The sequence below is a fragment of the Grus americana genome, chromosome 5, assembly GCF_028858705.1.
Source record: "Grus americana isolate bGruAme1 chromosome 5, bGruAme1.mat, whole genome shotgun sequence".
NCBI lineage: Eukaryota > Metazoa > Chordata > Aves > Gruiformes > Gruidae > Grus > Grus americana.
This window is the reverse complement of record NC_072856.1, coordinates 40,922,398-40,946,322: the sequence shown is the minus strand read 5'-3', so window position 1 is coordinate 40,946,322 and position 23,925 is coordinate 40,922,398. Positions and strand designations below refer to the sequence as shown.

General features: G+C 40.6%; 1 protein-coding gene across 7 annotated transcripts in view; it reads right to left on the bottom strand.

The window, feature by feature from the left end:
* NUBPL (NUBP iron-sulfur cluster assembly factor, mitochondrial) overlaps positions 1-23,253 on the bottom strand; it is a 95,675-nt gene extending 72,422 nt beyond the window's left edge. For 3 of the 7 annotated variants that reach the window (XM_054827844.1, XM_054827846.1, XM_054827850.1), the window contains exons 1-4: positions 21,238-21,323; positions 16,254-16,288; positions 3,668-3,760; positions 1,261-1,347 (exon numbers count right to left, since the gene is read on the bottom strand). Coding sequence is in view for 2 of the 7 variants with exons in the window: in XM_054827843.1 (XP_054683818.1) it covers positions 16,254-16,288; positions 21,238-21,385; positions 22,386-22,886 (684 nt within the window). In the remaining 5 variants the exon portion in view is untranslated. Of the gene's footprint in view, positions 1-1,260; positions 1,348-3,667; positions 3,761-16,253; positions 16,289-21,237; positions 21,386-22,385 lie in introns of those variants that run through there. The other 4 variants (XM_054827843.1, XM_054827842.1, XM_054827845.1 and 1 more) reach the window with 4 other exon arrangements.
* Positions 23,254-23,925: the final 672 nt, after the last annotated feature.

The window sequence follows — 23,925 nt, the reverse complement described above, 5'->3', positions numbered from 1 at the left end:
TTTTCAAGCTCTGAGCTTAGTTGTAATAAATTCTTTTTGGGGAAAAAATAAAATAAAGTTGTTGAAGGTCATATTAGACCCCCAGTCCCTCCATATGCTGGCAGAGAGTTCTTGTAAACATCCAGTAAATTTTGCCTCCTTTGCTTTTCTTTATGCTGATTCAAAAATTATCAAATTGCTATTATGCTTGTTCTCTTAGGCAGGTGTTTTTCTATACATGGTCCTTGTACAGATGACAAAATCATAGAATCATTTAGCTTGGAAAAGACCTTTAAGATCATCAAGTCCAACCGTTAACCTAGCTCTGCCAAGTCCAACCACTAAACCATGTCCCTAAGCATCACATCTATATATCTTTTAAATACCACCAGGGATGGTGACTCAACCACTTCCCTGGGCAGCCTGTTCCAGCGCTTGATAAGCCTTTCGGTGAAGAAATTTTTCCTAATATCCAATCTAAACCTCCCCTGGCGTGACTTGAGACCATTTCCTCTTGTCCTATCACTTGTTACTTGGGAGAAGAGACTGACACCCACCTGGCTACAACCTCCTTTCAGGTAGCTGCAGAGAGTAATAAGGTCTCCTCTCAGCCTCCTTTTCTCCAGGCTAAACAACCCCAGTTCCCTCAGCTGCTCCAGACTTGTTCTCTAGACCCTTCACCAGCTTCGTTGCCCTTCTTTGGACACACTGCAGCACTTCAATGTCTGCTTTGTAGTGAGGGGCTCAAAGCTGAGCACAGCACTTGAGGTACGGCCTCACCAGTGCCAAGTACAGGGGGACAATCACTTCCCTAGTCCTGCTGGCCACACTTTCTGATACAAGGCAGGATGCTGTCGGCTTTCTTGGCCACCTGGGCACACTGTTGGCTCATATTCAGCCAGCTGTTAATCAACATCCCCAGGTCCTTTTCCACTGGGCAGCTTTCCAGCCACTCTTCCCCAAGCCTGTAGCGTTGCATGGGGTTGTTGTGACCAAAGTGCAGGACCCAGCACTGAGCCGTGTTGTACCTCATACAGTTGCCCTCAGCCCATTGATCCAGCATAATGATAATAAATGACCCATATCTTTTCTCCTGTTAACTATTTTGGCAGACACTTAAGAGTTGTTTAGTCTCTCCAATATACTTTCTTCACATAGGTTCCCTTTTTTGTCTTTCAGGTAATATTAACTATGAAATCAATTACATTTTCCAGTAACAGATTTTTCAACCAAATGTAACCAGTTCCATTCATATATCACAGAGGAAACCTGCACACATACTTCTGTGTTCAGTGGAGAATCCGGCGATATTCATTGATTTCTTCCAAATTGCAAAATGCTTTATTGAGGAACAAGCCTGATAAAAGACTTCATGCCAACCGAGAGAAAGAAGAAAAAAAAAAAAGTCAGCTCACAAAAAGCTGCTATAAATAGCTGTTAATCAACATAGCCTACGTTGCTGCTAAACATCCAGAGACTCTTTGACAGCATTAATTTCATTTTTGCTCATCTTTTCTGAGACTTTTTTCCATACTTGGTAGGGCATATGTATCCCCACAGGACACTAGTGAATGATATTTTACTTTGAAGTAAACTCTGCAGACCACCAGAATTCCCTGGTGTTCAGCCTAGGAGGGATGGAGACACAGGTTAATGAGCTATCGTTGTTCTATATGGTGAAGGATTCCCTACATTAGAAGCACTCCCAATATTCAGCAGCTGCAGCCCAAAGACAGAAATTCCAGCTTTGCTAAGTGAAGGTGCCAGTTATTTTTAAAGCCTGTGCTCTTAATCCACCACCAGGACTCTCAATTTACCCTTTTAATGTCATTACAGACTTAGAGCTAATCCCAAACTGCAAGCAGCAATGTCTAGAGGAAAAAAGGGAACTTAAAATCAGGATAGGCTCTAGATTCCTCGTTTGACATACTGACACACTGAATAGCCATCTTTTAATCCCTAATTCTCTAACTCTTTCAGCTGCACACTATTTAAGTGCCTAGCTGTAAATTGGATTAAAGCCAAAAAAGTACCACCACAGTTTTCTCCTAGAAATGTAGACTTGTTTTAAACACTCACTCTTCTACTGGTTTAAAAGCCCTTTTCCTTCATATGTTTTTTTCACAACAGTCTGCAGTAGCTCCTAGTCAGATTTCTAAATAATCAGATACCAGTAATTTGACCTTGTTTGGCCTTCTTGCACATTACGTATACTACTGAAAAAAAAAAATCAATACAGCACCATTTTAAAAATAAATTACCAAAATCCAAAACAGAATATCAAACAATACTACATTTCTACAAGATGCCTTACTGCTTGCACAGCATGCCAAACCATTATAAACATGGTTCACCTTTCACATCAGTCTGTCTGACATCTGTACTAGGCTTTCAATGACTTAAAGACTCAGGATGCAGGTAATTAACTCTACATGCAATACTTTCAAAAAAAAATCCTAGAATTTTTATTTTCCTCAAATTAAGCATATAGTCATTTATTAAAATAAAGCATTTTAAGTGGCCTATGTTTTAAAAAAAATAATTTGATTTCCCTCATTTTTTACTTGAAAAACAGTAAGAATTTTAAAGTTTTTATCCTACCATTTTCTCAGCTGATCTAGAAGCTGAGCTGTCATTGCAAGATAACCCCAATCAATTCCAACTGGCATCTCCAGCTTTATTGACACTTTTTAGCATTAAGAAACAAGCATAAACACCTTATCTACAGCAATTAGTGTCATCTGATTCTCTAAGCAACAAAGGTAAAGATGCCTAGAAATCAAACCCTAATAATTAGGAAAGCTGCACAGAAGGAGGACAAAACAGGTCAAAACTTGCCTTCATGCTATAATTATTCTGTGAAGGATTTGTTTGTTCCTCCCACGTGGAATTTTTTCCTTACCAGAAAGAAATGTATATACATTGTGACATCATGCAGCAGTCAAATGTTACCCTGTAGACAAATAGTTTAATTACAGGAGCCAACTATTTGAAAAAGAGCTGGAATGTAAAGAAAATAGGCTGGGTGGATTTCAAGTAGTTTTAAAATTAATGTGCTTTGTTTGATTAAAAACACATTTTGAAATAATTAAAACTAATGTTATTATCACAATAGTGAATTCACATGAAGACTCTGATCATAATTACATAATTTCTAAGCTCTAACTTACTATATATCTGTGAGAAACTCGTGTATGCGTATAACAGGCAGATAACCACACAAGTTTTCTGCTTTAAAAAAAAAAAAAAAAAAGAAAATCTGTGTTGTGACATTTTGACTGTGATATTGTTCAAGTAAGTGTTTTTCATTTAGCTAATCGTCAGCTTCCCCAGCTTTATTTACATTACAAGATGGCGTGTTTGGCCCTTCACTGCCCGAGGTTCAATGCGATACGGCAGGGGTGAAATGCTGGGCTCAGCCCCCGGCGCTCCCCCTGCCGCCCGCTGCCTCCCTCGGTACAGAAACACGGATGGTCGTACATTGGAAACCCTACGTTGCTCAGCAACCAGTGGGTTTGCTTGGGAAAACAAAGGCCACTCCCTAAGATAAAATCATCCTTGATGTATTCCAAGTTTTGGTCCTGGTCTGCTTGACCCCTGACACAGAGTTAGGCTAGCGCAATTAAAACTGATACCTTAAATCACATCCCCCCACTGCCGTGGGCAGAAGCCACTTGCTTATGCTTACGTGCTAATTCGTTCCATGTGGTTTTACTTCTTGCTCCACTGTCCTTCATGACACAAAAACCATTTCATCTTATAGTGAAAAATGTAAATCTTCCTGGAAAGAAAAGCAGAGTCAAAGGAAATCTGACTGGGGAGCTTGCCTCACAGTGACAGCACAAGCATGCAGCCTCCCAACTGGATTTGTGCCATCCTTAGTCATGCACAGCTGGTGTTTGCTGACTAAAATACTCTGTTCATAAACAAGCAATCTCTATCCTATTATTGCTGCCATCTATTAATTCAACTTGTTTCTACTACAATAAATCGTCTCTGGCCAGGCAGTTTTCATAAATAGTCGTTCTAGTCTGAATATGAATCGTCCTGGCACGAAATCCAAAATTTCTTCCCAAGTGCTCCTAGGGGAGCACAACTGACTGTTGGTACATCAAAAGAATGAAAAGAATCAGCTGTCAAACTAAGCAATTAAAAATAGGACACAAGGGTAAAACTTTAAGTTATTTCTTAACACAAAAAGAACATTGTACAGATTTATAGGTCTTGATACAGGCACAAGTGCTTTTACAATTCTTAACTAATCCATCTACAACAGGTAACCCAGGGCACCAAAAGCCAAATATTCCAGAAAGGGTTAAGAGGCTGCCCTGCTCATTTCCCTGGCTTTGCATCAAAAAAAAAAACCCAAAACAAAACTCCCCAAAAACCTACTTTGTCTTGGACGTGGTATCTAGGCATCTAAATGAAATCCTGTCTTGAATTATTTACTCTGTAACCATGAGGTAAAAATATGCCAAACAGACCGAGCACCAGCATGCAAGACAAACCCCTGAATTCTAATCCCAGCTCTGCCAACAACACTGCGCGCCAATGACAATGTCCAAGGCTCCGTTAATGACTTAATACTTCAGATCATCGCTATAATAACTGAAAAAGCTTCCATATTAAAAAGAAAATAAAATAATAATAAGAATTATTATCTATAATAATAGATAATATAATAATCTATAGCAACAGTGGGGTTTGTTTTTTAACTACAGAAGTCAACTTTTAAAAGATGGAAGGAAGCTTTCTTTTATCAAGAGTACAAAAAATTCCTTTATGCTCTGACTGTTAATCTTCCTCTGGCTTATGACACTATCGAACAACAATAAGATGTCACAGCTGTTACTGAAAGCAGCAAGAATCTACTCTAATCCAATCTCCTCTGAAAGCATCTTCTACAGATCTCCCCCACCAGAAAACAGTTATTCTCAATAGTCTGTGACCTGTATAATCTTAGAAAAAGAACACTTGAAAGATCAGAAGACAACATTATTTTAAAGTCATTTAGTTCCAGTATACTACTTGCTTTGAAAATCTAGTTATAAATATTGAACTTGTAACAGAAACTGACGGTATCTAAGGAAGCACAGACCTTTATTGTCATGGCGACCTATCTTTCTTCATGAGCCTTTCTTTCCTCCTTTAAACAGTACATCAAGTTCAACCATCAGTTTCTATAAATCTGTATTTTGCTTATAAGAGACATAAGGATTGTAAGGAAGTTGCAGGAGGCTGCTGAAGCTCTGGTCTACTAACAGAATCATTACTGCTTCCTCCGAAAGAGATGAACTTAAGATAGCAATGAAGGGAAAGGAAACTGTGGGAAGGCAATGCACAATCAGTAGTTATTAAAAGTAAAATGAAGAGGTCTACTGTTGCATATCTGAGGTCAAAGAAATTCACTACAAACTTCAGCAGGAGGCACCAATGGACTCTGGAAAACAACCTCCTCATTTATTTCACCATAACAAAACTGAACATTGTAATTGTGAGAAACTATGGATTAGGGTATTGTTTATTAAGATTTATGTTGAGCTCAATGTAAAGATTAAGCAACAAAAGATATGAAATCGCTTATGCAAACAGCTACCAGACACCGCTTGAGTAAGGTAAGATAACCGCAATCGCTTACACAAACTAAACCAGATACCGCTTGTGCAAGATAACCGCCAGATGTCCAGGAACCGACAGAAACAGGACAAACAACCCCATATAAGAACATATGAGTGAGGGGTCAACTATGGGACAAAGGAGGAAGACTTCTTACTTCGCCCTCAAAGACCACCAAGAGGCAGAAAACGACCCCCTAACAACAACTGAGGCATGTGCAGAGTACCTCCACTACTTCATGAACACGGAAGTAAAGATGTATAAAAAGGGACTGTTTGAACTGCTCAGCACGGCAGTTGGCGGAGCGCAGATTCCCCTGCCGTCCAGCGCTGTATTTGCTCATATTCTACTTGCTATAATTAATAAAATTTTAATTGGATTATGATCCATTTTGGTCTCAATTTATAACAATTCCTGGTGCCGTGACTCGGATAAGGAATGGTGGGCTTCTGTCCTCCGGGGAGGCGCCCCGCGGCAATCCGCGGCCCCGCGACCGACAGCCTACCTCAACCTTACCGACGAACCTAAATTCTAGAATAATGAGCAAAGGAGAAACCGGTAAAATCCCATAAAATTCTGTGCACGGGAGTCCGGACGAAGACGCAGGACGCGTAAGTATATCGCGAATTTGTTCGCGGGTTTGCCGTTCGGGCGGGATTGGGTTTCCTGGAATATAACGAGCGAGAGGTTCGATATACTGAACCAAGCGAGTGTGGACTCTTAAGTACTGCGTTTCCCATCTCCCGCGAGGGACTGGGCCAGGAACAAGGGGAGCGAGTGAGTGTATGTTTGTGGATATTCCAGAAGATGGGGGCGAAGGGCAGCAAGCCTTCGACTCCCATGGGAAGGGTACCCACTGTACCTAAGAATACCCCTCTGGCATATATCTTAGACAATTGGAGATATTTCCATGGAACCCTAGGGAAAGATAAGCAGAAAATGATAGAATATTGTACTAAGATATGGGGAGGGAAGAAAATTTCTAAAAATGTCTTTTGGCCAGTCTTTGGGTCAGAAGAGGATTGGGTAAGACAGCAATTAAACCTCTGGGTTAATAATAAAAAACCCCTTAACCCGGAGGAGAGTCAGTATGCGGAAGTGTGGCTAGAAAGACCGGGAGCTACACTTTACCCACTGAATGAAGTAAAAACTAAACAAAAGAAAAAGAAGGAAGAGTTAGACGAAACCCTTCTAACCCCCCCTCCTTACCTTCCTCCTCCTGCTCCCGCAGCCCCTCCAGAGGTCCCCAGAGCGTCCACTCCCCCACCAGAGTCGGAACAAGGGTCTCCCCCTCCTCCTAGACGCGTGACTAGAAGTCAAAAAGGGGCGGCTCAGATATATCCTCTAAGAGAAATGCCCATGGGGGGACCTCAACCTGTGATTGGATATATTTCTGTACCCCTAAGCTCGGCTGACCTGCGAGATTTTAAAAGAACCGAGATGGGAAACTTAATTGAGGACCCACTCGGAGTGGCGGAAAGATTAGATCAATTTTTGGGACCAAACCTTTATACTTGGGATGAGATGCAATCTATCCTTGGTCAATTATTTACTACCGAAGAAAGAGATATGATTAGACGAGCAGGAATGAGACTGTGGGATGCTCAGCATGCCCAGGGACCCCAAGCAGATATTAAATGGCCACTCCAAAGACCTAATTGGGATAATCAGAATCCGGTGCATAGAACTCATATGCAGGACCTGAAAACTACAGTAATTCAGGGGATTAGAGAAGCAGTACCCCGTGGCCAGAATATCAATAAAGCATTTAATGAAATGCAAAAGAAAGATGAGAGCCCTACTGAGTGGCTGGAACGACTGCGGAAAGCCCTTCAGCTGTACTCTGGGGTAAATCCAGACGACCCTTTAGGGCAAGCGCTCCTCAAAACTCAGTTTGTGGCAAAATCATGGGAAGATATCAGAAAGAAGATTGAAAAGTTAGAAGACTGGCAAAATAGAGGGTTGGATGAATTATTGAGGGAAGCTCAGAAAGTCTACGTAAGGCGGGAAGAAGAGAGCAGCAAGCGACAAGTAAAAATGATGGTAGCAGCGGTCAGAGAGGATCGCAAAGGGCGGACTGGTGAACACAGATCTGCTGGAATGAAACAAGGGAACGTAGTAGTAAAGAAGGAACAGAGATGTTGTTTTTACTGTGGAAAGACAGGACATATAAAGAAGAATTGCAGAGAAAGGATCAGGGATGAGGAAATATTGAAAACGGAATAGGAGAGTCAGGGGCTCTATATCTTAGGGGACCGGAGTCATCATGAGCCCTTGATAAAATTAAAAATAGGACCCCATAAACAAGAGTTCACCTTTTTAGTAGACACTGGGGCTGAGAAATCGACTATTAGGCAAATACCTGGGGGATGTAAAGTTTCCCCTGAAAAAGTACAAGTAATTGGGGCAAAAGGAGAACCCTTTAAAGTAAGCAAAATCAAAAATGTGGTAGTCGAAACTGAAAATAAATTTGGAATGGGTGAACTCTTGCTCGTCCCTGAAGCAGAATTTAATCTGTTAGGACGGGATTTAATTGTTGAATTGCAATTAGAAATTAAAGTAAAAAATCAAGAGCTAACGGTGTCTGCTTATCCTTTGACCGTGGATGATCAAAAACAAATTAACCCCGATGTCTGGTACTCTCCGGACACAATAAGTAAACTGGAAATCCCACCGATTAAAATTCAAATTTCCGAACCCCACATACCTGTGAGGGTAAGGCAATATCCCATATCCCTAGAAGGACGGAGAGGATTAAAGCCAGAAATTGATCGATTGTTAGCACAAGGAATCTTAGAGCCTTGTATGTCACCCTTTAACACCCCCATTTTGCCTGTAAGGAAGCCAAATGGGAAATATCGGCTTGTACATGATTTAAGGGAAATAAACAAAAGAACTATTACCCGGTTCCCTGTAGTAACAAATCCTTACACACTGCTAAGCAAGCTAGGACCCCATAACTCCTGGTATAGTGTGGTTGATTTAAAGGATGCCTTTTGGGCCTGTCCACTGGCAGAAGAATGCCGTGATTATTTTGCCTTTGAATGGGAAGACATAGAGACAGGCCGTAGACAGCAATTGAGATGGACCGTGCTCCCCCAAGGGTTCACTGAGTCCCCTAATCTGTTTGGACAAGCCCTGGAAGAGCTCTTAAAAGAATACCAGGTACAAATGGGAAACGTGCTGTTACAGTATGTAGACGATCTGCTCATAGCAGGGAATAATAAGGAAGATGTAAGAAAAGAAAGCATTCGACTCCTAAACTTTCTTGCACAAAAGGGACTACGGGTATCACAAGAAAAGTTACAATTTGTGGAGGAAAAAGTGAAATATTTGGGGCATTATTTGTTTAACGGCAAGAAGATATTGGATCCAGAGCGCATTAAAGGAATTCTAGAACTACCTATGCCTGTCACTAAGAGGCAAATTCGGCAGGCATTAGGGCTATTTGGGTATTGTAGGCAATGGATAGAGAACTACAGCTTTAAAGTTAAATTTTTATATGAACAACTGTCTAAAGACAAAATACCCAAGTGGACCCCTCAGGATCAAGAGCAGTTTGCCAGTCTCAAAAGGGAGCTAAGTCAAACACCGGTTTTAAGCCTCCCAGATTTAAAGCGGCCATTCCATTTATTCGTTAACATACATGAAGGAACGGCATTCGGAGTATTAACTCAGGAATGGGCTGGACAAAAGAAACCGGTGGCATACTTATCAAAGCTGTTGGATCCTGTGAACAGGGGTTGGCCAAGTTGTTTACAAATCATTGTTGCTGCTGCCTTATTACTTGAAGAAACGAATCGTATTACCTTTAATGGAGAAGTTGTCCTATGTGCGCCTCATAATATAAGGGGGGTGCTTCAACAAAAAGCAGAAAAATGGCTTACAGATAGCCGACTACTGAAGTATGAGGGAATACTCATAGAATCTCCAAAACTGTCCCTAAGGACTATCGGAGCGGTTAACCCTGCCGAATTTCTATACCCAGGGGAAAGTACTGAGTTAGTACATGATTGTCTTCAAACGATTGAACAACAAACACGAATTCGACCAGATCTAGAAGAAGAGGAATTACAACATGGAGAAATATTTTTCATAGATGGGTCATCTCGAATAGTGGAAGGTAAACGATTGTCCGGATACGCCATCGTTAAGTTGGAAAAAGGAGAATTTAAGACAATAAAATCGGGCCCCCTGAGTGCCAGCTGGTCGGCTCAAGCCTGTGAGCTGTATGCATTGTGGAAAGCATTAGTGTCACTAAAGGGAAAGGATGGAACTATATATACGGACTCACGCTATGCGTTCGGAGTGGTACATACCTTTGGAAAAATATGGGAGGAAAGAGGATTTGTTAACTCACAGGGAAAAGAACTGATACACCCGGAATTAATTCGGCGAGTTCTGGGGGCATTGAAAATGCCGAATAAAATAGCAGTTGTACATATAAAGGGACACCAGCGAGGTACAAGTTATCAAGTTAGGGGAAATAATGCAGCTGATACAGAAGCAAAACGAGTGGCAGGCAATTATAGTACGATTTTGACTATGCAACAAGTACCTGTTAGTAAAAATTTGAGTTTTGAGTCTGTAGAAAAGGAAAAACTAGAACAAATGGGAGCTAAGGAACAGGATGATAAGTACATATTGCCAGATGGGAGAGAAGTCTTGCCGAAGGACATAGCACTCGAAATATTTTCAAAAATACACAGTAAAACACACTGGGGAACCCAGGCGTTAGTTGATCATTTCAATCAACAGTTTGCCTGTATAGGCGTATATAACATAGCAAAGACAGTCACGGCAGCCTGCGAGACCTGTCAAAAGGTTAATCGAAACAACATGAGACAAAAACCTCTTGGAGGACGTTCCCCAGCATACAGACCTTTCTCACACATACAAGTGGATTTTACTGAACTACCCAGGATAGGGCGTTACAAATATTTATTAGTAATGGTGGATCATTTAACACATTATGTTGAGGCTTTTCCTACCTCCAAGGCAACTGCTAACCAAGTTACTAAGGTATTACTTGAATACATTATACCTCGATATGGAGTACCTGATGTAATCGACTCGGACAGAGGAACACACTTTGTGTCAAAAATTGTTAGAGATCTAGCAGAAAACTTGGGTATTAAGTGGGAATACCATACGCCATGGCATCCACAAAGTTCGGGAAAAGTTGAAAGGATGAATGGGGAAATCAAAACTATTTTGACTAAATTAATGATAGAAACCAAATTATCATGGATTAAGTGCCTACCCATGGCACTATTAATTCTCAGAACCAGGCCCCGAGCAGATGTAGGAATATCAGCGTTTGAAATGGTGTATGGAATGCCCTATAGAATTGAAAGTCCACAAACAAATGTTTTAATTCGAGATCGTGTGATTAATGAATATGTTTCACAATTAGCGGAACATCGTAACAAGCTTTGGGAACATGGACTGATTGTGCAACGACCCCCGTTGGACTTAAAAATTCATAATTTTAAACCTGGGGACTGGATATTGGTTAAAACGTGGAAAGAAGAAACCCTAAAACCCAATTGGGAGGGACCTTATCTTGTTTTGCTTACAACAGAAACAGCTGTCCGGACTACTGAGCGTGGATGGACTCATGCCAGTCGCATTAAAGGCCCAGTGACGAGACCCCACTGGAAAGTAATCAGTACTCCAGGTGACACCAAGATAACCCTGAAAAGATAACGTAATGATAGAGACTTTATTTGATTATTTTGCCGCATTACCTTTTGGTATAAAGTGTATATTGCTGTTTATATTTGCTATAATTATTTCTTTTTTTATCTATTATATATGGAAGCGTACAAAGTGCAGAAGGGAAGTACTAACTGTGTCTTGCTTTGTCCCATTAGTTAGAGCTGCAAAGTGGGAAACATATATAAACAGGCAGAAAGCCCGAAACAGCTGTTCTCCTGAAGAATTCCCTTGCTGCCGAGAAGATGGTACACCCCGTGGCTCGAAACAACCGAGTCGACGGGCGAGGCAGAGGAGGAACAAACTGTGGAGAAAAGAACCAGAACAATGGGACACAAAAGCAGCAATGGCCGAACTTCCCCAGGACTGGTAAAAATATACTTAAATTGGCAAAATTGACAGACACCCTTTTTTCTGGTATACCGTTAGTTTTGTTATTGATAATAACCCAAGCAAATGGAAACCCTCATGAACCTATGGCTTGGAAATTATATAATTTACCAGAGTCAAAATTAATTCAAACTCAGATCGGTCCAGGGAAGTGGAATTTCTCCGTGCATCTATATTCCCTGATACCTATAGAACAGGACTCCCCTGTTTTTACCCCAGATCTAGCAAAGCTCCAGGCCCAATGCAAGGCATTTTATATATGTCCAGCAATTAACCCTGGCAGAAGTTATTGTAATTATCCAGGTCATTTTTACTGTGGCTATTGGGGTTGTGAAACTATTGCTTCAAATTGGAAAACGCAAGGAGATAAATATATAGATGTAGCTTGGGGACCCCCGGGCTGCACTCCCCCAAAGCATGATTTTGATGGACACCCTACAAGACCCTGTGGCAGCGTGTCCTGTAACAGAATTGAAATCATTATAAAAGAACCCCAAGATGACACATGGTTAGTTGGCCGTATCTGGGGAATTAGATATTGGGAATCAGGAACAGATAGGGGAAGTTACTTTAGAATAATTAAAGAAAAGCTTCCTCATGATCCTTTGTCAATAGGACCAAATCTGGTCCTGAATCCACCCACTTCCTCTGAAGAAAAGGTTGCCCCCATAATTGTCGTAACCCCTTCTCCAGACTCCCTTTCGGAAACAACTAATGACACTGTGACTGAATTCTCCTTATCCAGGGATTTAGAGTTGTCAGAATCCAAAGACCCCTTATAGAATCTAATGCAAGCCTCTTATCGTGCCCTTAATGAAAGCAAACCAAATTTAACTGAGGAATGCTGATTATGTTATAATGTTAGACCACCATATTTTGAGGCAATTGGAAAATCAGGTAGGATTCAATGGTCTAATGGTTCAAACCCACGAGAATGTCCATGGGATGACCAGAGGAATCATACGCAAGGAATTACTATTCAATTAATAACAGGTCAAGGAAAATGTATAGGTACAGTGCCCGAAAAGTATCAGCCTTTGTGCAACCGAACAATCACTAACACCAATATAGAGAGACACAAAAATCAAAATGACAAATGGGCTATCCCGACACCGGGAGCTAAATGGGTTTGTTCAGACATCGGAGTAACGCCTTGCCTATCCCTAAACGTGCTTAATCAATCTCAGTTTTGTGTACAGGTGATTATTGTTCCTCGTCTAGTCTATCACACCTCTGAGGAGGTGCTACGCCACTTTGAAGGAAACCTGAATAAACAAAAATGAGAGCCAATTACAGTGGTAACCCTAGCTACACTGCTGATAGCGGGCGGAGTTGGAGCAGGTACAGGCATAGCCTCCCTAGTAAAAGGTCAGGAATTACAAAGTTTGCAGATGGCTGTAGATGAGGATTTAACAAAAATAGAACAATCTATCCAAAATTTAGCCACTTCAGTAAAGTCTTTATCAGAAGTAGTGCTGCAGAATAGAAGAGGATTAGACCTATTGTTCTTAAAGGAAGGAGGGTTATGTGTAGCTCTCAATGAAGAATGTTGTTCTTTTGCTGACCATACGGGAGTAGTCCAGGACACCATGTCTGAACTCCGGAAAAGGTTAGATCAACGTAAAAAGGATCGTGAAGCAGGCAGGTCATGGTATGAAAAATGGTTTAATGTTTCACCTTGGCTAACCACTTTGTTGTCTGCTTTAGCAGGACCGCTTATTATGTTGATTCTGGGACTTATATTTGGACCTTGTATAATACGCTATATTTTACATTTTATTAAAGAACGGTTTGACATAGCTAAATTGCTTATTTTAACTACGAGGTCTGAGGCAAAATATAAAAGTGTATCTATTAATGAGGATGAAAATTGTTGTGAATGCGTTATGCCACGTGAAAACTATGCCTATTGTAATTGTGAGGTATTACCTTGTGAGTGTTATGATAAATGTTGGGATTGTGGGAAAAGGTTTGCTTGCAGTGCCGAAAATGAAAGTAGCGTCTAATAAACAATAATAGGATAAAAAGAAAAAGGGGGGATTGTGAGAAACTATGGATTAGGGTATTGTTTATTAAGATTTATGTTGAGCTCAATGTAAAGATTAAGCAACAAAAGATATGAAATCGCTTATGCAAACAGCTACCAGACACCGCTTGAGTAAGGTAAGATAACCGCAATCGCTTACACAAACTAAACCAGATACCGCTTGTGCAAGATAACCGCCAGATGTCCAGGAACCGACAGAAACAGGACAAACAACCCCATATAAGAACATATGAGTGAGGGGTCAACTATGGGACAAAGGAGGAAGACTTCTTACTTCGCCCTCAAAGACCACCAAGAGGCAGAAAACGACCCCCTAACAACAACTGAGGCATGCGCAGAGTACCTCCACTACTTCATGAACACGGAAGTAAAGATGTATAAAAAGGGACTGTTTGAACTGCTCAGCACGGCAGTTGGCGGAGCGCAGATTCCCCTGCCGTCCAGCGCTGTATTTGCTCATATTCTACTTGCTATAATTAATAAAATTTTAATTGGATTATGATCCATTGTGGTCTCAATTTATAACACAATGATCCCTACAATTCAGAGCACTAGACAATCTCAGCCTGGATCAAGGTCCCAGAGATATTAATTTCATAACCCTGATCTAGAAAACTAGTAAACTGAAATCAATGGGAATACGCAAATGAACACACAAGCAAATTCAAGCCCAAAGATTAAACATAAACATGATGTATGCCATCATTATCTTAAAAAATAAACATATCAATGCATGAACAAATAAGGTAGAGTTGAGTTTATTCAATCCACCTTAATTTCATATTTTCTAACCTCTAACTACATCGATGCGCAATTTCACCATGGCAGTAGCTTGTTAAATTGTGACCATCAGTTCATGCAAGTCACGGCTATTTCATCAATTTCAGCTGCTCTTCATTGATTAACATCAATGGACGCAGGTCTCCAATGTTATACTACCACATAATTGTAGTATCAGTAATGACTAGCACATTCTATGTTTACTTAACTTTCTTGGCTCAATTTCATTTAAAATTATTTCTCAGTCCCTGGTTTTCCAAATAACTCTGGCAATAACCTCTTCAATCATTCTAGACTATGGTCTCTCTTGTTTGTGTGCTTTACAAGTGTTTTAATGGGCTACTGAAGTGGTGTATCACAGCATTATGTTTAAAGCCAGATATTTAACTCCTAACAAAAGGGTATAATCCCACAACTTGTGTATTTCAGAATTGCTGAGAGATGCTTTATCTAAATATAAACAATGCACCAAACTGCATGTTTGAAAAGTATCGGGCACAATCCTAAAAACACTTAAGCCGGTACAGAAAGTTATGTGCAATTAGTTGACACGGTTTCCATGGAGCTACTCAATGACCATGGCACAACACAGATCACATTGCAGGATCACATTTGTTTTTTAAAAGTATTACAGCAAATGCCATGTTTTAAAGTTAATTAGAAGCAACCATTCAAGCAGTTTTGCTTTTCAAGATGACAGATTTTTCTCTGAAATCAAATTACTCCAGCAGCCTATTTAAAACACGGAATTAAAAACTGTGAAATATCAAGATCAGATGCCATTACAAACAGTACATATTTCATATAACAGCTTTAAACACTCTCTTCTATCAAGTATGACTGAGTTTATGGATTTTTTTTTAATCTTTTACAAAATTCCTATGGGAAGTGTGCAGATTGCCTGTAAACCTCACTCCTCCTACTTGTTGTTTTCTTTTACTCGTCTTTTACAAGAAAAAGATTCGACATTTACCAGATTAAAGTACTTGAGGATATTTTGTTCTTAATTAATGCTTTACGAGTACAAAACCTGCATTATATACCCTTACACAGGAAGCGAAGCTTGCTTCTGAGTTTACCTCTGTGGCAGCAGATGGACATAAGGAAGTCCTGTTGGTTTTACACTTGAATGGTTCCCACTGTTTATTTATAGTCCAAGTAAAAGTTTGAGCAATATCAAACTGGGCAATGATATTTTGTCACTCAAAACATGTATTTCCAAGCTTTAGGGAAGATATATAGCTCCGTTTTTTTTTTCCTCAGCTATTTACATATAAACTATTCATACACATTAATTTCTCCAGAAAAAGTAAATCTTTAGAGTTATAAAAATGTTTTGGACACCATCCAGCACTTACTCGTATTTCTTCCAAGTCAGTGCTCTGAAGTGATAGAATTTAATTATTTATTATGTGTCTCCAACCTGCACAAACATCCTCTACTACATCTACACCCCTGTGAAGAATTGCAGTTGAACTCAGAGACACACAAGGAAAAGGACACAGCCAAACCCACATGAAGGATGAGAGCTACTGAGTCATTCATGGTACTGATAAAATATAAACAAACTAATGTGAACTCAGAAGTCCATGAAAAACAAATAAAGAAATTAACTGTCAGAGTAAATACTTAGATTTAATGTGACTGCCTCCAGCAGTAAGAGTTTTATTTATGATTCACACACTTGTGTCACATTAAGGCTGATAATTAGATGTTCACCTACCGAATCATTTGCTGCTAGGGCGAGGGCTATATTTACTGCAAGAAAGAAGAAAAAAAAAAAAGATTAAGTGCAAGAAAACTTAATTCCTAAATATTGATAATGTTATCATTTCAAACAAGAGAAAATATAAATGCATCACACTTAATAATTGCATTCATCATCTTGGTTCTTAGCTTCTTGCATCTCTACAATATTACTAGTTTAAGTGGCAGCAGCACCCATGTTTCAGTCTATGTTTGCTAACAGACTAACAAACCCAAACTAATCTGCCAAAAGTTGCAAACTCTAAAAAAGTTTCTAGAGAACATTGCAAAATAAAAATACAATCTAAGCATTTTGCCAAAGGATAACATTAAGAAAAAAATTTTGAGGTACCCACTTGACTTTTCAAAAGTGGACACTGTACTATAAAACTAAAATAACCCTACCATAGGTAACCTTCACCACAGTCTCTAGTAAACTTTCTGAAAACCAGAGATTAGGTAAGTATTGGCCTGAACTATTAAAGTACAGTGACCACAGAGACAATCATACTCCTTTTTGATTTCTTGTGATATATTAAACATGGATATTTTATGGAAGAAGGTACAATGCATGCTTTTCACTTGATTTTTAAATCCGAAAACAAAGTCTCATCTACCCTGAAAGCATCCGTAACAGCTAAAGAAACAGAAAAATAGGATGAAGTAATCAAAAAGACTGTGAGTTTGTTTACAGTTTTAACATTTCCATCAATACTTAACTCCATAACTAAAAAGCACATGCAAGAAATGATATCTTTTAATGGCTCACCAGCTTCAATTATCTTGGAAGACCCAGAAGCTTCAGTATAACCAAACAGTAATTGTTATAATCCAAGGAGTAACATGTTTTTTAAAAAAAAAAAAAAAAAACACACACCACCAAAAAACCACCAACACACATACAACTCTTTCTTGGGTAACATCTTTTGCATTCTTTACACATTGCTGTATGTTAGTCCATAGAGCCTTTTAAGAAAGACAACCTGCAGTCAGTCTTGTTCTACTGGAAGAGTATGAAGGTACTGAGAACAAGCTGGGGAGCCAGATTGCCAGCTTAAGGAATTTAGTATTGAGAAAGGTAAGTTCTTTTAAGGAAAATGGTGAGATTAAGAAGGAAAATTGTACAGCTCTCCCCAAGAAACACACAGCCTCAGTTTACTCCTAACCTGATAAAGCATACAGATTTTATTCTTCAGTTTGCTATTTAAAGAGATGCTTGATTAAGTGGTCCCTGAATTAATCAGAGGAAAATTCATCCTCTGAAACTCGAATCTACCAATTACAGATAAGGAGAAAAAACAAGCAAACCAATGATAAATAAAAGAGAAAAAAATAAAATCAACCACAGCTCATATATGAAGAGACACAAAGGAAGCAGTGAGTTACTCCACACACAGTCTTAAAAACACTTTATACATCTCTCTTCTTCTTATACAATTATACATGTGAAAATTGAAGTATGATCCTCAATGCTTCTTCAGTAAAGGATATTCAACTATTGAAGGGAAAAAGAAGAGACAGTGGGAATAATATAGTGGGAAAACCTGAGGTTTTTAGCTGGATATCTAGCTGGACACCTCATGTTCTCTGCTGGATCCCAGCTGATTTTTGCATTCTGTTGTCTTTGTATTATTGTCAGTTCCAAGAGGACATAGAGATGCAGCGTAGGATCTAAACTGACCCTAAATATTCATGTTAGTAAGCTCCCATAAACAGGAGTGCAGGAGAGCAGGGCAGATATATTCCAGAAGTTCAATACAACTTTTTTTTTAATTATTTTTAAAACTTCACAGCAGGCTCCAAGAAAAGTCACCATGGTATCTCTGCCCACGCTGAACCAGCCGACCAGTATCAAGAATGATGCACAGGGAGATCAGAGTTAGTCTTCTGGAAATCAGTACAAGTCTGGGAAGGTTTATTAGTTTGTACTTTGCAACTTCCAAATCCGAACTGGCCTTAGTAATAGCACAGTTGAATTCTCAGAACATTGAGCTAACAATACAAATAAAACTTGGCCCCAAATCAGACATGTCCAGAGCCAGCTGAGTACATCTCATCTGTGACATGGTTAATCCTCCTCATCAATAAAATACTTATAGATAACCAAGATGAACTGTCTCTGAAAGATAACTTTCAATACTTACATCTCAGTGTAAGTGGCATTTAGAAATGGAATAGCCACTTTATGACTAGTTATCAGGATATTTTAACACATAGAGAAGGCCCAGAATCAAAAAACGTGACGTTGATCCTGGAAAGGAACCATGAACAAATACTATTATCACCTTTGCCAAAGCCCAGACCTGTGCTCAGGTTGGTCAGGTGAACAGATGGATTTTGGCCACTACCTTGAAAGGGTGAGTTTCAAAAATAGTACATCCTACATACAGAATAAAAGCATGCAAGATTAAAAACAAACAAACAAACAAAAATACCACAGTTAATATGACTGAGATAAAGTCAACATATAGTCAAATGTATCAGGTCTCCTGAACAATAATGAAAAATCTCAGCCCATTAGTCTTTGCTAAAAATGTCTGAAGGCCGAGGTAGCTGGCAGCATCAGTAATTTTATTTTCTTCAAACTGCAGGATTAACAAAACGTGAGCAAGAACACCAGCCATTATTTTTATTCCACTTCCACAGCTGAAAACAATAAGAGTTTCAATAAATTAGAAACTTCTCTTCTTTCAAGACCACACTTTGAACTCTTCTCGCACCAGGATCAATTCTCTACAGTACTCTCATCTTCAGGTAATGCAAAAGAGGAGACAGAAGAGATAAAAAACAAACAAAAAAACCCCCAACTTTGGCCAGATGGAGTAAATACAACAAAATGCTGGTAAAAGACAGAAACTTGACAGGAAAGAGATAGGAAACATAGGAAACCAACCAACCAACACTTACAGTAGGCAAACAAAAACAAGAAGAAACAATCAAAGTATTTAAACATGCATTGAAAAATACTTTTTCTATAACAGAATTTCTTCTTTCAGTCATTGACTACATTGATTTCAGAAGACCAAAAATTGCTAGAAGCAACATAGAATACAACATGAAAGCTATATGCAATAAACAGAAAGAGTTATTCAACAGAAATACAAAGACAGGCGAAGGAAGGAATGCATATCCACTTGTCCTGAAATGGAGATCTGGAGCAACTGAAACATAGAACACACTGGAGGAAAGAGTATGAAGAGCCTTGACAGTCCTGCAGAAAGGTACAGACAATAAGGCTGATGACATTTTCTGTGGTGTTTTAGGAATTAGATGTGTGTACCACCCTCCTTCCTTTTCAACTCCTGCTCTCAAAATGAGTCAGTGGAGTTTGTCACCAAACACGTTCCCCATAAACCTTTGATATGAAGAATAAAATTTTAAGTACCTACTTCAGCAATGATCCCATGCAATACTTTAGTTCATATGAGTTATCTGATCTTGAATTGTTCATCTGAACCATGACATTTATTCTCATTTTAATAAACAAGAATCTAGATTCCTTTTTCTTCTCAATATTATAAATTAATACATTCATTAATAAATGGCTGTCCAATATAGCAACATCTGAATGGTTCATTCATATTTCAACTCTCTTATTTAATGCTTGTTGAACCCTGATTTTTTATTTTTAAATGCATGGGTATAAAGTCCCAGCTCTTCAAGTGTTATTTATACATGTATCATACTTTATGTAAAAATTACATACAGATATGTACAAATTACATACAGATGCCAGTTAGCGGAACTTAAACGAGCACATTTGTTTGCAGACAGGAGGAGGATAATCTGAATTTACTGTTCAAATTATGTTCAGTTTGTAAATCTGTTGATTTACAACCAGATATTTGGTATTTTCAGTAACCTGAAACAACCAGTCTATGAATTATAATCATCACTCAAAAGGTACATCACTAAGAAATTCAAGTGTTTATTGTTTTGCACGTCTTTGTACAGGAATGTGTATCGTATGGATAGGATAGTATATAAGTGTATCTGATGCACAGAAAAAATACTTCCAATTTTATTTTTTTTTTAAGTACAGTTACTCTTACTAGGGATATCACATTTGTCTGTTCTAGTATTTATTAGACAGTTCTTTTCAAGCACGGCTGAAATAGAAACCACAAAATGAGAAATTAAAAGCTATTGTGTTATTCATGGCAAACGGAGATGAACAGCAGACAACGTTCAACTAAAGGATGACTCTTTTCCTAACCTAGATGCTAAGGAAGAGATTTTTAAACAAATTTCTAACACTTTACAGAGATCTTTGCTAAGGGGTTTACCTTCAGTGTCATCCTTGTTTAACTTCAAGCAAATTTCTGCAGTACTGGTAACCCATGCACTATCTTGTTCTACCACCTAGGAACTGCACAGTTAGAGAAAAATTAATTCAAAACCTAATGGTGGGGCTGAGAGAAGAGTTCAAGGTGCGTCACAAGGCTCTGATCAGTTCATGTTGTTTATAACTACTGTTTCATCTTTTGTTTATGAAACACCCATAAAAGTAGTTGAGAAAATTGGATGGAGGCCTGATTTTGAAACCTTCTAAATAATAGTATCCTCTACAGAGCACATGACTGTGCCGACACAGCACAGAAGAGCACTGCACAGGCACACCTACACTGCTGGGGAAGGAGGAACAGTATCACTGCACCCGCACATAATCCCCTCTACCTCAGCTTACACCACCTCTTAAGCAAGCGGACTGTCCCAAGACAGCACTGCACTATTACGAAGACAGTATTTCAAAGCTGTCTGCTAGATTTGCACCTCATTTAAAGCCAAGACCCCCGTAGCTACGTAGATTCTCAATGGCTTCAATGGGACTTGACAGAGGTGAAGGGCTCTCCCACTTAGTGGGATTCAATTACAAGGTCATGACACAACAAGTGCCCAAATATTCCCTATAAAGTATTACAAAATGTGCAAAGTAAACAGTTAAAAGAAAAAAATCTTACCTGCTGTTGTTGATTTTCCAACTCCCCCTTTTCCAGAAGCCAAGACAACCACCTGCTTAACTCCTTCTATGGGCTTCTGTTTCGGCAGCCCACGCGACAGGATCTGGGCACGTTTGTCCCTCAGAGCTTCATCCCTGGAGCTTGAGGACTAACAAAAAACAGAGTGCAAGTGAATGTATATGCACCAACCTGCAGTTTTCACAGAGAAAGCTGACAGGGAAGAATCCACCTGGGCACTAAGAAATTTTCACTGCTGGTCCAAAAAAACCATTTTGTACGCAGGCCCTCCCGAAGGGAGCCTGCTTCACCAGCAGGCAGGCTGGCAGGAACGGGGCCTACTTAAAATACCCCAGCTGGCATTTTGTTTAGACACACAGTTAAATATGATCAATCTTAACACTTAAAAGAAAAAAAGAATGAGGGCTTGTGTTAAAATAAACCCAAACACCACTTAAAAAGTTGGAAGCTTTGAAAAATAGGCTAGACCTAGTGGTCTTTTACGTTACAGCTGCTTCAAGCACAACAAATGCAGCTTACAGCAAAGGAAGGGAAACCCCAGGTGCCGGAGGGGCGCAGGCAGCTTTCCCGAGGGCTGTCCCTGCCCGAGCCGTGCCGCAGGTAGCTGTGCAAGCACCGGCTGGCTGGAGCAAGTCCCGCTTCCCTGTCACTTAAGAGCCAGAGGCACACGACGGCTCTTCTGCACCTGCGGGCCCCCGCAGCAGGAGGGATGCACTAACAGACAGGAGCCTGCATCTCGACGGGCAGCGTCCCACCTGCTACCTGGTGGCCCGACTTTACCACCACAGGCGGTGAGCGGCCGCTCGCGACCTTCCACAGTACCGACCGGGGCCCAGGCAGAAAACCCGGCAGACTCTCATCTTCCTCTGCCCGGTCCGGCCGCTGCCCCGGACCACCCCTCGCTGTTAACGCCCTGCAGCGCCACACCACAGAGCAACTGCTGAACCGGCTGCGCCAGGACACGGCCCGCCTAGGCACCCAAGCAAGTCTAGGCCACGGCAGCCCTCCTGCCTCCCACCCCAAGCACACAGACAGCCCGATCCTCCGCGACCGGCGAGCACGGGCCGTCCTGCTCCCCACCCGCCCCGGGACGGACCCGGCGCAGGGCGGAGAGCTCACGCTTCACTCACCGCGGAATCGGCAAACGGAGCGGCGCCAGCGGCGGGCCCACAGCCCGGGTGGCGCGCCGGCGCCGTTAGAGCCCTCCCGCTGCCGACGGGGAAGCGAGCGGCGCGCAGCGCCCAACGCCAGGCGAGAGCCCCCATGCCGCCCGCCGCCTCCCCGCCCCGGGCGCGCTGAGATGGCGCCGTTTCGCCGCGCCGCGGCCCGCCCCCTGCGCCGCGCCGGGCTTCTCCCCGCTCGGCCGGTGCCCCGGCCCCTGCCCAACCCGGGAGGCCTGGAGCCCCGGCGGACCCAGGAGGCCCCGGGGAGAGCTGAGAGCTTGCTGGAGATGGAGCATTTTGCCGTGAGAGAAGTGCTGAGGCTCCGGACCTTGGTGGAACAGACCAAGGCCCTCCCAGATGAAATGCCGAGCGGTGGCACTGTGAAGCAGCAGCATAAAAAAGCAGCTCCTTGCCGCTGTCTATATGAAAAGTGGGGCCAAGGGGAAAATACCGGGTGACCATGTGCATTATAAATTGGTTTGCGGTTATTCCTCATGGCGTTGTACTTCTCCCCGCTGAATCTCATTCTGGTTTTCCCTGTGGTGCTCCTTCAGCTTGTCTGTGCCTTTTGAATTCTCATCTTGGTCCACAAAATGGTTGGCCAAGAGCTTGGTCCCTCCTTGGTTTGTGTCCTCTGCAAGTGTAATAAATATATTCTTCATCGTTTGGGTCATTAACTAAAAGAACAAAGAGACTCGTAGCCAGGACAGATGCCACCTGGTATTTGTTTTTAATAATACTGAAGCACTGATAATTGTTCTGGTTATAGTTTTTCCAGCCAGTAGGTTACATCCACTACATACAAGTTTCATCAGAACCACATTTCTGTTCCTTATGTCATGTGAGATTTGTTTAAAGCTTTAAGAGACACATCGTCTCCTACTTCTCTCCCACCTACAAGGCTTGTAACCATGTCAGGGAAGGAAATTACATCAGTTTGACATGATTTGCTCTTGACAATTCCATGAATAGGCCTTATTCATCTAAGTGGTATTATAGAAGTAATTCAGATCTTGGTAGTTTCAGGCCATTAGTTTTCAAAGATAAAATACAGTGTAGATAGTGTCCTTTCTTGGTATCTGTTGTAATATGTAATGGATCAGAGGATTTTACATTGGTTTAAAGCGTTATTATAATAAATGTTTCCTCTCTTTCACAGTGAGTGGAATTTTCACTTCTATTTTAAATGTTATTTTTTTACTTGTATTACTACAAGCACTAATCAAGCACTTGGCTAAAAACCACCATTTTCAAAGGCTTATTCCAGTGTTCAGCTACCACACAAAAATTAAAACCATAAAATTAAATTTTTTTACTGTTAAGTGATTTTCATTGAACCTCTCATTTTTGTTGTACCCACATAAGTATATTTTGCATAGCTATCACAGACACCTGGAGAGGCCAGTTTCCCAAAACTTAACCCTACTGCCAAAATAAATGCAAAAGAATACTGAAAACAAATGAGCCACTTCATTTTGAAACTATAATATAGATCTACATCAAGGGC